The 15,164-nt window shown below is 39.2% G+C and overlaps 1 protein-coding gene across 1 annotated transcript in view; it reads right to left on the minus strand.

The window, feature by feature from the left end:
- The window catches only part of CSMD1 (CUB and Sushi multiple domains 1), a 1,321,894-nt gene that overhangs the window by 301,507 nt on the left and 1,005,223 nt on the right, over positions 1-15,164 (minus strand). The window contains exon 24 of the mRNA XM_054971211.1: positions 14,142-14,298. Coding sequence (XP_054827186.1) covers positions 14,142-14,298 — 157 coding nt within the window. The remainder of the gene's footprint in view (positions 1-14,141; positions 14,299-15,164) is intronic.

The raw sequence follows: 15,164 nt of genomic DNA on the forward strand, positions 1-15,164 counted from the left end.
CTACTCTCCCTCAAACCACATAAAGATTTTTATATTTAATTATAAAACTAGTCAAAACTTTCCACAGAATTTTAAGGTATTATGCAATAATAATGAATTGATAAATGTTTTGTATTTAGACTCCATCTGCATTTTCCATTAGTTGTGATGAACAGTCATTTTACTTTCCTTGTGAGGAGTGGATGGCTGTGCTAGTTTCCTTTTTTGGCATGTTTTATCAAGATCCACAGGTGTAGACAGATTTACATCTTGTAACAGCTATAGGCCTGAATCATAGCCTGTGGCATAGAGAAGTTTATCTTTGTGACTCACTTGTAATTTTGTGTAATTTACCCATTTGTATCTGATATGAGTTTGTCTTAATGCTTCTGTTGTTGTTTTAAGTTCTTTCATTTTATTTAGTATTTCACTTGGAAAATCACTGAAAACCAAAATTGGATTACCTTTAAATGAAAGTGCAGATTGAGTTCTGGCAGTGTCAAGTATTTTTTTTCTTGTTCTCCTATGAAGAAAGACTGCCCTGATATCTCTGGGGCCTTTTCTGGTCTGATGATTCTGAGGGCCAATCCTGTAAGCTCTTGTTATTAATGAGGCAATGCCATCTTCTATGTTTAAAATATTAGCTAGCTAGTTTTCCAGAAAGGAAGGTAGGTCCTCTGAGGCAGTCAGTTGTTCCTCAAAACCCCTAAATTTCAGATTTGATTGTCTTGATTGGAGTTCTAAGTACAACATTTTCTCTTGCATTTGCCTCTTATCTCTTTGAAGTTCCCAGACCTCTTCCTGTATTGTCTCACTCCTTTCTAAGGCAGTTTTCTTTCTGTGTGGCATTGTTTATGCTTATTTTAAGCTCTTCAAATTGATCTGTTAGAGGTTTAATAAGTAGGGACATTTCTTCAAGAATGTTTTGCTCCATGGAAGCCAATAGAGCTGCTACAGCATGATCAGGGGAAGAAGTAAGTGACAAACTCACCCAGCTTCCCTCAGCAGCCATTTTTAAGTGTGTCTTCTCTGCTCTCTGTTTGACATGCTGGCTTTGAGGCTGAGGAAAAAATCCTGTAGATTCTTGACTGCTTTTAAGTTTGTTTTTGTTGCTGTTCATGTCTTTTTTTCCCCATATCCTGATGTTTTTGGATCAATTTTGAATGTTATGACAATTTTATTTGTGGATTTGGGGTCAAGGAGAGACAGAGCTTACTTTTAAGCATCCATCTTGAACAGTGCTGACGCCATGCCACCAGCAGGACTTTTTTCCGATAAGAGAGGTGGTGGAACTCTGTATTATCATGTGTGTGCGCAAAGCACGTGCGCACGCTTCGAGAAATGTGTGATGATGTCACTTCCGAAAGTAACATCATTCCCGGAAGCAATGTCACTCCCGGAACCCAGCACAATGCATTATGACAAGATAAATGTTAGTAAGCTTGGAAAATTACACTATTATGAGAATGGGTTTGTTTCCTTTCTGTATCCTCTACAAAAAGTGAAATCTTCCATTCTCTTTCCCAAACATTTCCTTTCTTTGGAATTATATATTAAAATATGCAAGGAGGGGGCCTCTAAAAATCCAAAACCCATCTCATAAATCTATATTCTAACAGATTCCCTCTGCCAGCATAGAAAAAAAATCCAAAATTCTTTCTCAAAATTCCAGAGAGTCTGAAATTCCTAAACTAATGAATATTGAATTTTCAAATTTTCAGGGAGGGTTTTACTGGAGCAATTCAAAATTAGATACTTAACTTCAGCTGCATTAGGTTTATACTTAGTTTAAAATGGCTTTTTTTGTTGCCTGCCAACTGTATCTTACCAATGGCTAAGCCGTTGTGACATTGTGAAATGCTCATAAATATTCCAATGTCCCAGACAAACAATAATCATAAAAACTTCCTTAACACCCATATGTCCACTGCAATTTCAATGATGTTAATCAGCTGAGGATGAGGAGAACCATTTGAGTTACAGCTATGAAGACATAAGAACACCTATATGCTGATGAATATATTGATGAAAACCTTCTGTGACTTGGACACATTCAAAAGCTGTCAACCATGTCAACTTCAGTCAACAAAAGAATAAAAGCAACACACATATACACACATGCACTGCCCCACCCACCCCATGAAAAGAAAGCAGAATGAACTCAAAGCAGCACACACACAGAGCCCCCCAACAGCCCACACACACCCATGAAAAGAAAGCAGAATGAACTCAAAGCAGCACACACACACAGAGCTCCCACCCCTATGAAAAGAAAGCAGAATGAACTCAAAGCAGCTTAGCATCCTCTGAAGAGCTGGTTCCAGTAGCTCTGCTTGCTCTCTCTCTCTCTCTCTCTCACTCACTCACTCACTCACAGAGGAATGAAAAGAAAGCAGAATGAACTCAAAGCAGCTAAACCTCCTCTGCAGAGACCACGGGGCCGAAGGAGGAAGGAATCACGTGGGCAGATTCTAGAGCTGCCGGAGCACTGTTCTGGAGAGTTCTCCCTCAAAAAAAGCCCTGGCCACCAGCAATACTGTTGTGATTGTCTAGCAATGACCACTGAAGGCACTTGTTTCTTAAAGTTACAGGTGCTCCTTTTATCATGGGGGGAGGATTTCATACTCCCAATGCATTTCTTTCAGATTTTTCTGTAAACCTGGTGTTTTTTCAGGGTTTGCAGAAAGATCTGTCTTGTCTGATCACGGCTCCAGTCTCTAGATTTAAGTATCTACATCTTTGGCCACACAGAGAATTAAATATATTTTACAAAATCCAGACGGATGTATTTAAGGTAGCTCTCTTTATTTGGAAGTGACTGTCGTGAACAATTGTTTTATTTTGTATGAAAGAATCAAACAAAGAGAAAGAACCAAGAGTGGTCAATCTCTCTCTCTCTCTCTCTCTCTCTCTCTCTCTCTCTCTCTCTGCAGACTTCCTATTTCTGTTGTGTTTTATTATTATACCATGCAGTCTCTTCCTTTAAGGGCATCCTGTGCTATATAAATGCCAAATGAGCTGTATGTCAGTATTGTCAAATGACAAGGTATCTTTCAAGATGATAAACAAGAAAAATCAGAGTTCAGGTAGTGGGGCATAAAGGAAATACGTGAATACCAAAAACACAATAAGTTACTCTAGCTCTCTGAGTGTCAAAATTCATCAAGTGCCTAACAGAAAATGCATTTGCTATTTTAATTCTAATACCTTAGCTTCTATGAGGGCATTTATAAGCACAAAAATGGTTTTAAGGTTGTTGTCAGTTTATTTCAAACTCTAATCTGATCAGACTTCTTACCTGGGGTGAAGTGTTATATAGTCTGACTGCAGAGAACATAACAAGTTAAGTATCTATGGCATCAGAATTACATTCGTCCATTCTCTCTCTCACACACATTCTTCCATAAGTAACTTAAAGGTTTACAATACTACAAAGATTATTAAATGTTCAGAGCATTTTGTTCTACCTGATTTTTTTTTGTATGGTTTGGCATATAGAAGCATACTGTTTGAGATATATTGATTCTACTCATACACTACTCTAAACATCTAGCAACTATTTGGTTGTTGGAACAGTTTGTCTTCAGCTTTTACTTATTTTTGGAAACCTTTCAAGCCCTCCTTGTTATTAGCATTGTAGGTCCCACTCCTTCTTTCGTCCTTTGCAGAAAAAAAGTAAAATATTCTTTTGGCTGTATCAGGAAATCCCTATGGCCTGTTACTTTTGAAGCATAACAAGTGATTCATATTGCACCGTTTCCAAGCAATTTAAATTAAGTTACTAGAACTTCTGCATAAAACTAGGGACTCAAGGTGTGACACACAAAAATGCAGAAATCCTTAGATACTAGAAACAATATTTTGTAGGGTAGTCTACCCCACCTGAAACGTATCCCATATAATTCCTCTTTAAATTTTCCTGACTTCAAACGTTACAGAAGTAACAAAGCTTGTTTTAATGGGAATGCTATTAATTCATGTTATTCATACTATTTTAATATCATTTCACATTTTACAACAGTAGCAGCAGAAAAAGAAACAGCAGCAGAACTACTAGTAGTATGTCCTGTGAGATTGTTTACTATTTAAAGCATAGGCACCTACATACAATGTATGGTTGTGAGAGCCAGTCTGGAATGTAGAATTAAGAACAGGAGGATTTGGGGTAAAACCTCAACTCTATCTTGACACTTAAGGGATAACCTTAGCCCCCTCAGTTTAATATCCTTCACGTGGCGTGTGTGAGGGAGGACTACATATGTGTCTCTGAGCACCTTATAAGAAATGCAGCATAAAAATTATAATAAATAAATATGCTCTTTTTGAAAGGTTTTCAAAGTAGTATGCCATGTGGCTAAGGGTCTCCTATTAAAATAATCCAAGCCCATTATCCACAATGGATACACAGAAATAATAACAGTTTTTTTACATGCCATCTTCTGTTTATCTGATCTACATTTCTGCTTTTGCTCATATATCTGTGAATTCACTGCAGAATAAAAAGCGTTTATTTTTCTCAGGCAACACAGGAGAAAAAATATTCTCTAGCTGAAGAACATGTTCACTGTTCAGTAAAAAAAAATATACTGCTGCAGGTTGGGTCTTTGTTGTTTAAGATTAAAAAAAAACAAAGGCTGATTTGGGTATAAACATCTCTGTCCACTGAACACTGCAGATGTTCTTCAAAGAAGGATTAGTCATCTGTTCTTCTCACAGATATATCCACAAATATAACAATATTATTAAATTCAGGAAATAAAAGCTGGTGTTCCAAGACTAACAGAAATGGGTCATTATTTACTTTCAAAGACATAAGTTGAAGACAGTTCAACAGGAAACAACAAATACAATAGTTTTAGAGAACAGCTGGGGAATGTGTAAGTGTGCTCTAGCAAAAAAAATGTAATGAATTAAGAAAAAAAATGTATTATAACCATTTTAAAGTGTGCATGAAGAAATAGGGGAATTAGTTGGGCCATTTTCACACATCTTACCGGCTCCGGTACATCACGCAAAGTTCCTGTAAGGACAGTGTCTTCCTGGTGCAATTTCACGCGAGAACCGGGAAATTGTGCCAGGAAAACGCTGTCCTTGCAGGAGCTTTGCACAACATACCAGAGCTGGTAAGACGTGTGAAAATGGCCTTGGTCTTGCTGCACACTGAATGTGACATAAGACCAAAGTTAAGATACTTTCCGTGCTTTAAGAGCCACTGTTTTCACATTACCGGAGACCCACTGGTGACAAAACCTATCAAGTATACAGAATAGAAACAAAGATTACAGGAAACGATGGGACAGGACAGCAAGCACACCTGAGGGGCGAAGAGCTCTGCTATTTGTGGGTACTGCTACTGTGCTGGTTTACTGTATGCGCTGATGTATGAAAGGAACTGGAAACTATCCCTGGAACTTCTCATGACTCTGAGAAGTGGAAAACATTCAATATTATGTAATATTAATGATGTCCAAAACAACATTTCCCAGTGCAGTGTTCATGGGTGTGGCATCCACATTTTCTTCTCCAAAACATCTCTTCCCCAGGGGCAGACCAGCTGCCTCTCCCTAGCTGGCTGCATTCTGAGCCCCCTATGCCTAGACCCGTCCCCAACCCCATTTCCATGCTCCTCACCAGACAGCCCTCACCAATGTTAGCCATTACAAGCACTGCCTCAACCTCATTTGGATCCACCAGCTAACTGCCAGTCCACAGCAGCCCTCCTCTCCAGCCCATGTCCAGCCCATGTCCTGCCAGGCCACAGCAGCCCTCCTCTCCAGCCCATGTCCAGCCCTTTTGCAGGAGCTGAAGCGTGTAGCTTTGCAGCAATTCTACCAGGCCCAACAATGATGAACTGCTACAATTTAATCAATTAAATTTAATTTATTGCATTTCTAGCCCACCCTTCCCATGAGCGGGCTCAGGGTGGGTAATGACATTAATAATATTACAATGACATAAAATACAATATAAAATCAGTAATACAATACAAAATATAAAATTAAAACAAGGCAGTGAGGCCAAAGTGCAGTGACAGGTTCTTTCCCACAAAGACCTTGAGATTGCTGCCTGGGCAATTGGACAACTTCTGGACCTCCCCAACACCTCCATCTCACATGCAGCCTACATCTCACTGAGTGAGGTGAGAAGATGGGAGATAGGAAAAGATGGATGGCAGAATGACTCTTTCTCCCAGGGCAACTTCATACCTAGGCTTACCATGTACCCAGTCATGGCAGACAATCTCCTGGCAATTCTCTCCCTCATCCACTGCCACTCAGACCAGTTGTGGGAGGAAAATAAAGAAAAAGAGTCACCAGTCTCCGTACTGGTATGTACTTTTAGGTTCGACCTGGAAGGGACAATGTGTAGCTCTAAGAATCAACAGGGCTTTACCACAGAGTTCCTGCGATTCCTATAGCTAACAATTGTCACTTCTGAGAAGTACCTGGAAGTAACATAGTAATGTTGCCAGTATCACATCACGTCCCTTCACATCTCTACTCCTCAACCCTCCTGCTAGTTATTAGGCTCAGCCTAGCAACCCTGTTCATATGACTGAGGGGGTGAGGGGGAACAACAGGACTTTGAAGCATGTACACCTCTCATCCAACCCTCTTGGTTCCCACCTGCTGGTGGTTTCTGGGCTGCATGTGGGGAAGAAAGTGCAGAAGAAACGGGAGAACTTCCAAGAGTGCCTCATACCACTGTGGGATGGGCAACAGGAAAAGCATGTCCTCGGACACCAACCATGCTATGAGACAGGCTTGAGGAAAACATCCAGCATGCCCTCCATCCTTCCCCCCACTCACATCTTTTATCCTCACCCAGTAGTCTGGGCTGCACATGGAAGGTTATCATATGCAGGCTTATTTCAGTGTAAGGCCGATTCCAGACGACTAACCTTAAATCGCTCCATGCCGCCCTCTTCCGGATCGCGACGGGGAAAATGCGAAATATCGCGTTTCCTCGCGCGAGTTTTGCGCGTCGTCGCGCAAAACTCGCGCGAGGAAACGCGATATTTCGCATTTTCCCCGTCGCGATCCGGAAGAGGGCGGCATGGAGCGATTTAAGGTTAGTCGTCTGGAATCGGCCTAAATCCATTGTATTCAGTAGAACTGTTTCTTTGTAATCATATATAGAACTGGACTACTAGAGAGCAATTTCGGACAGACTGCCGTATCACATCATTATCCTATGCAGGTTTACTTAGACGTACGTCCTCTGTATTTAATGAAGCACATATGGGGCCACTTTGGTGCCATTTTAACTTGCCAGTCCATCCTTGGTCCGCCCCCCCCCCTCCACAAAGAAAAGAGCCAGTCTTTGCTTTTCCTCCTCAATGCAGGAGGTGCTTCAGAAGAATCCATACACCTTTATGTATGTATAGTGAGCTCCGATTCAGAAATAGCTGCTGCCAATCTATCATAGGAGAATACTTGGATTGCAACCTGTTAACGTTCTTTGATCAGCCCAAGGCCCCATGGCAACCACTTTGGTGATGCCCATTACTTTTTCTCAAAATTCCAAAAAATGCCCACAGGACAAAGAAAGTTAAACCCCAGGTTTGAAGTATATCGTGATTTGTGGTACAAAATGAAAAAAAAAATGGCATGAATTGTCTCCTCAGGCAACCTTTTGCATGCTTATGCTCTTTCACAAAGCAAAGACATTAATGGGATGCTTGAATATAGTCCTACCCTGCCCCCGTCAGCAATTGCTATTGAATAGTTTTCTTGAAAGTAATTAAAGAGGTCTGGGGAGAAATCTTTCTTGCCACAGTAGTAGGTTAAGGCATCTTTATTGGCTAATAATATATTTAGGCAACATCTAATGTAATGTTTCCTCACTGTAACACATCTGACACTTTTGTACGAGGGTCAGGAAAATGCAATCCAATGTGAAATCAGTGGTGTTTTTCTGTAATAACTTACTTTCAGTTTTCGCATGTGTAAAACTTCTTGTAATGCAATTTCCAACAATTATACTTCTGAAGTCAAGAAATGGAAAGGCGATAATGACAGGGTTTAGTAAAGCACGTGTTGTTTTACATACATATTGAATTTATATCTTAAGGATACGATAGTAACATTTTTGATGGCATTTACAAAGATACGCTGCTTCAAGTTACATTTTCTCTGATCTGGGTCCAAACATTTTGCATATTAATTAGAGCGTAGGATTAACATTTTCTAGTAGATTATACAGGGAACTCATAAGTATTAGACCCAATGGCAGATTTTGTTTAAAGTTATAAAAAAGTAAATAATTCTAAGACACCATGGGGAGCATATTTAAGGATTACATGGGGTTTTTTTTTAGCTGTGGATACAAGAGAAAGAACATTTTTGGCAGTTTAGATTTCCTAGTGGCATATCTTGAATGGAAAAACTATTGGATAGTGGTTTATCTTGAATGGAAAAACTGCTATTTTTAAAAATACAATTTTACCTTTTATCTTAGTCCATCTTGGTATAATAGCATACACATCTAGTTATGTCACATGCCTCTCAATATTTGTGATGGAAGATGGGCATTTCCCGAAAATGGTGCTCTTGCTGCTCACATATGTACAGATAACTCTGCGATTATATAGTTCAAAGATATGGTGATTCTTAACAGTGCCAAAGGAGAGGTCACCGTGCTGAGAGTTTAGTTCATCAGGGTCTGCTTATGTGTGTTTAGATATTATTCGAAAGCAGAGGATATGTGAGCCATATCCAGTTCATCCAAGCATTTTCAAAATACTTATAGGCTTTGTTCAGACCTAGCACATTAATTTTAGACTAAGGTTGGTTTATGAAGCCAAGTTTCATCTTGCAGGCAATCACTCAGTCCTGTTTGCCTTCTCAAATGCTTGTTTCAGCATCTTTGCTCTTCTCACCGCCTCTGCAGAAAGTGGGTACTCTGTCCTCTATGGCCAAGGAGAATGAAGGCAAAGCCTTGTGTATCTTCAGTTCCTTTACCATTGGCTATCCTTGCAATCAGGGTTACAACTTACAAGTTCACGTCCCTTTCTTTAAGCACTTGGTGAAGAAGCTGCCTGATTTTTCATATTAATCCTTTTCCTTGCACAAAACTTAAAGAATCCCATCTCCTGCTGCTCATTGAACTGTAACCCCCCCCCCACACACACACACAAATGTACCCAAATGCAGAAGAATCCAACCTCTGTTTTCTCCCAAAACTAGCTATCTTAATCCACCCATATACATAACATTCAGACATGCGGCCTCTGCATCATACCAGAGTATATTCTTGATGCAGGTTTGTTACCCCAAGAGAACCCCTGGATGTCAGGAGGCACACTTTGAGATCCTCTTCCATGACAACTGGTTAATTCCTGGAGATTTGAGAGCAGAATCTGAGGAGGGACATCAACGGGGTATAATACCATACAGTCAGTCCATCCTCTAAAGTTGCCATTTTCTCCGGAGGAACTGATCTCTGTCGTCTGGAGATCAGTTGTAATTCTGGGACATCTCCAGACCCCACCTGGACGCTGGCAACCCTTACTGCATAGGCTACACAATTATAAATGAAGGTAGCAATACCCTCTGTTACCTCATCTATAGTGCCTGCCACATGGCTCAATAGGCAATTTTCACTTTTATCCCAGATGTCATTTTTAAGGTTCAGGGTAGTCAGCCAAGAAGCAGAGAATATTAGCACCTTATGCAGCAGTGACAATGTCTTCCAGCTGGTTTGAGAACTTTAAAGACAGGACCAACTGTGGGGATGCCTGAGGCTGGATCATCTTTTCTCCACAGCAACTACAGGTGTCACGGCAAGACAACTTTTAATTGGGGGAGAAATATCCAGGAAATTATAAAAACTGCAATTGCAGGAGTATCACTTATCTCTACTTGGCTTGATTCAAAGAACTAACGGTCAAAGTACAGCATTTCTGTTAATATAATCTGTGTTTCTTTTTTTCAAACTTACACAGAGATGCCTCTCAAGTTTTTGGTGCGATTTTTGTTTCAGATTTACAAAAAAATCTTTGGATTGCTTTTTCTTTTCGTTTCTGTCTTTTGAAGAGGGGAATGAAAGGCAAACTCAATGGGATTCATAAACTTTTAAAAGGAAACCCAAGACGATTTCTCACTAAGGGTCTTCTGAAGTGATGCATCTGTAGCTTATTTTCTATTCCTACAGAATCCATGATGGAACATATTCCATGCATTTGATAAAAAAAAATGAATGAGGATTACCCAAGGTATGCTTTCTAAGCTCTCTGAGGGATGTTAGGCTACTTGTACATCTTACAAACCTTACATTTTACAGTCATTTCATTTAAGACATTGTAATTGGTCCATACATCTGAAAAAAATCGTGCAGTTCTCCTTCAAAACTGTGAATCAAAGTATACCCCCATACAGTCAAAATAGTTCCATACCACCCAGAAAGCTGTAACATGGTACATACTAAGTTTAAGTTTACAAAATGATTGCCAGAGTCAGAAAATTGGACATATATATATGTTCAAATAGAAACACGTTAAATGTATAAAGTAAGTTACTGCCAATATATAAAATAAGTAAGTTACTACCAGCATCCAGCTGAATTTTGTGGGAGATCATCAGAAATTTGAGGAATACCCTCAAACCAAGAATATGTACCCAAACTGTTCGAGATCTTACAGATTCATTGCTCAGGAATTTGAAATAAAGACACAATCATTATTAGAAAAGTCTAAGAGAGGGTAATTTGTACAACTCTTTTTCAAAAAGTAATACGTGAATTTTACTTCATGTCATGGTGGTACTTTGCATTACCCAGAAAGTTGAAATTTGGTGCTTTTACAGTCCAAAATGTCCTACATCTGCTGTCAACATGGACGAGTGGGAGAGATTGTATGGCTCTCAAAAGAGGTGGCATGGGCGTATTTTCTACTGCATGGTCACACTTTTAGTCAATGAATTAAATCTTAATCCTTTACACTTACATTATTTTCTTGGAATTGTTCTCCCATTACATCCTACTTTTCCTCCAAATAGATGAAGGCATCCCTGGTTTTCCGCTCTATTTTATCCTCACAACTACATTGTGAGTAGTTAGTTTCAGAGAAAGTGACTATCGATCAATACAGTAATTTATAGTGCAGCACTAAGCAGTTACATACATTGACTCCGAAGGAGGTATTTCTTCTTAGAATGGCACTGGAAGGGGAGGGGCTCATGGTTTTTAATAGGTTACTCAGGAACAAAAAAAAATAAGTCTTAAATTCAGTACAACAAATAGGGTATATTCAGATATCATGCAAGGTCAATGTCATACATTGCTTCATTCTAGGTTTAGTGTCTGCCTTAATTATATACAGTTCTGAGATGCCTAAGTAGAAACCTGAGTGCCAGTTCAGTGTAGTGGTTAAGAGCATGGGACTCTAATCTGGAGAACCAAGTTTGATTCCCCACTCCTCCACTTGAAGCCAGCTGGGTGGCCTTGGGTCAGTCACAGCTTCTAGGAGCTCTCTCAGCCCCTCCCCCACATCACATGGTATTTTTGTTGTGGGGATAACAATGACATACTTTGTAAACTACTCTGAGTGGGCATTAAGTTGTCCTGAAGGGTGGTATATAAACTGAATGTTATTAACACTTTTCAACAGTAATAGCACTACCTCTACTAAGTAGATGTGCTACCATGAGTTGAAACTAGGATTGTTAAAATGGAATTCTCTAATTTCCTCTATTCTGAATTCTCCCTGAAATCCAACAACCTGTTTCTATTCCTCTTTTTAGAAATCTGAATCAATTTTGAATTAATTCCTCTTTTGTGAAGAATAAGATTCAATTAGATTTCAAAGAAGTCATGTATATGATGATAGAGCTTCATCTGCCTGGATTGCCCTTGAAGCATTGAACAGCGGTCAGCATTTTATTTTACTTTTTTATGGGTCGATTCCAAAATATGACAATGACAAATGATATGATCCCCATTCTGGACTTAATGGCAGGTTACATCATTCTTCTCTTCTCTACTTAATCCTCACAACAACTCTGTGCGGTAGGTCTGGCTGAGAGTGTGTGACTGGCCCAATGTCACTCAACATGTTTCCATAGCAGAGTGGGGATTTGAACCTAATTCCTACAGATCCTGATCCAGCACTCTAACCATTGCACCATACTACCAGTGAAGAGTAAGGTATATGCACAGGGAAAGTTGAGTTGCAATCCTGCCCCCCCCTTAAAAAACCCTCATGATCTGCATATTATCTTTTATTTGGACCAACCAAAATGACACAAAAACGAATGCACAAGCTGAAAAGGCTGAAAGTACAAAAGGATACAGAGTATAAACAAAAACTACACCATCACATGGTAAAAAATCCATACCACCCCTCAAACATAAATTAACGAGGAAACAAAAAGAATTCCTCTTTTGAAAGAAAATAAGAGAAACCAACTGCTGTATATAAAAGAGAAACATTCAGACAAAAGAAACCTGTTGAAACAGTGGGTTGGATCCCACCAACTGTTTTGCTTAATCTCAGCCCATTCTTTTCACTACATTACAGCCCTGTCTCATATGGCTTTTGTCCATGCAAGTTCCCATGATCATCAACATTGTCCTCTTCTCTGGGTGATCAAAGCGCACTCCCTCCTCCCATTTTTAAATTGGAAAAGTGGGTTGGATGCAATCCTTTCTATATTTCTGCAGTTGAGGATATATATTAAATACAAAATATGTGGGTTTGCTAGTTTCAGTGCGGAATCAGCATTCTCTTCACTGCACAGGCATTGAAACCTGCCTGTGCATCACTGTTGCACAATAAATGAGTTGTTAATATTACAATGTACTAATATGTCAAGATGGGTAGCCATGTTATTCTGTCTGTAGCAGAAGAAAAGCACAAGAGGCAAGTAACAATGGAATTTCAAAGGGAGGTTAGAAAGAGAGACTACTGAATTAAAACTGATAATGAAGCTCAAGACAATGCCCAGTTCACCTGGACTGAACTGAGACCTAGGCTTCTTGTCTCATTACCAGTGCTGATTTCTTCACATGTAATCCAATGATGCCTGTTATCGTCATTCACCAGTGATTGTAATTTTCCTGTTATTGTAATTCAGCATCGGAACACTCTCCAAGATATAAAGACATATGGACTCATATTCTAGCTGTACCTGAAGATGTGAGTTGTGCCTCACAAAAGCTCATACCCTACAATAATTTTTGTTTAGTCTTATAGGTGCTACTGGTCTCTTGGTGTTTTCTAATGTACTAATATGTTAAACTGAAATTTTCTAAACTCTATTTTTAATGTGGCATTATATATCCAAGGAATCCTAATTAATCATCCCAAGCAACAGTATACCCCCCAAAGAATTAACATTGGTATTCTACACAGTGCATAAAAAATGATAACAAAATATGTTTGTCATGCCAATGTTCTTTGCTCAAGGTGTTTTTATGGCTTGTGCTCCTAGCAATTATTTAATGTTCTTTTACTGCTGGAGTTGGGTAAAGCAACTGCAGGCTATGAGTTCTCTCTCTTTCTCTAGGGATCTGATATAGGATAGCAGATCTGCTGCCACGTGGGAGCGCCTCTTTGTCTTCACCTGTGTTCTACCTCTATATTCATAAATAAATCAAATACTACAAAATGCCATAAGCCTCTAGTGCTTTCTCCTTCAAAGGGAATGAACCCAGTTAAGTGCTGGTCCCTAGAAAATCAAACCACTTTGAGAAGTGAACCACAAATAACAATATAAACTTTCACATCATGGATTTCTCTCTCTACAGAGAAGGAGGATCAGTCTTCGTTTCTGTAGTTTCAGCAATGCAGCTGCCGAAGCAGTGAATGGTGCTTCCTCCAGCTGAATACTCTACCAAGTCATTACCACCTGAACACCCAATTGTAAGCTTTAGCCATAAGATGCCACTGAGATACTCAACCCAGGTCTATTGTTTCTCATCGTCTCCTCTTTATTTGTCCCTACTGGTGTGCTCACAAAGTAATGTGCTGAGGTTGAAAATATCGCTTTTAAACAGTATGTCTGAATTTCACTGAAAGGAATTAAAATGCAATCTCATAAACACAGTAGGTAGTAAAAACTAATCCTTAGGATTTTATATTACATCATGCCAGCTAAGGAACATGTGTTTTCTTCCTCTGTCTTCCCCTTCACCAAAAAGCTATTGCCATGAGGGCTACTTACTGGTATATGTAAGCTGAAATCCTTGGTCTGTATCTGATCCATTGGTATTAAATTCTATCCATAAGTGGTTAGATGTGCTATTGAGAATAAATCCCGTCAATTCAGTTTTTGTAAAGGTTCCCAAGAGACGTGATGAGCTGTCTTTTCCATCATATACCTGTTAAAATAAAATCAGATACTTGGCTTTTTTCCATTAAAAATGGACCTTAATTCATTTAATAAAACCTAATTTAATAAAACCTAATTTTTATATATGGCCACTTATTTCCAGACCACCTAGACTTCTATTTAGGATATAATAAAGATGCTACGCCTCCCCTGCTATGGGTATGAAGCTCATATGAAAGGCAATCATATACTCTTCTGCTGCCTTTTTAGTTTTGTGAAGCTTATATAGAATAATGATTAATATTTATTTATGGCTCTGTTCCTAGGCAGTTTATAATTTCACACACACACCCCGCATCATCCACTTAATAAAGGCTGAAAAGGTTTGTGACATTTCAGTCAAGGTGCCTCTTCTGAAAACACTGATGAGGGGGCAAAAATAACCTCTACTGCTCTGTTCCCTCCTGACTAAATGTATTAAAAAGTAGGACTGAAGTGGTGAAGCTAGTCTGTCACCTTTTATTTTAGATTCCAAGCCTGAGGTGATTTTTGTCTTCAAATCATTTTTAATAAAAAGAAATATATTGTTTGATACCACTTCAGAGCGAGGTAAGCTCCTGCTTTCAAACAAAGGGCACACAGGTTTATCTTTGGTCTACAATATTGCACCGGGGAAACTTGAATTCACTTTTAATATTGTTGATTTTGACATGCTTTTAAAATGGGTTAGATCACATAGGAAATATGGGTGGGTGGATGTGTTTTAACAATCCTTGGGGGGAGAGGGGAAATGAATAAAAGAATCAAGTTCACGTTGACCTGGATGTTCCACTAATATAAACATTTTCAAGAGCTTAACTTCAAAATGTCTCATCTCTGAGGCCCAGAATCCTGTCAGTGAAATCCTAAACAGAT

Source organism: Eublepharis macularius, chromosome 1, assembly GCF_028583425.1.
Source record: "Eublepharis macularius isolate TG4126 chromosome 1, MPM_Emac_v1.0, whole genome shotgun sequence".
NCBI lineage: Eukaryota > Metazoa > Chordata > Lepidosauria > Squamata > Eublepharidae > Eublepharis > Eublepharis macularius.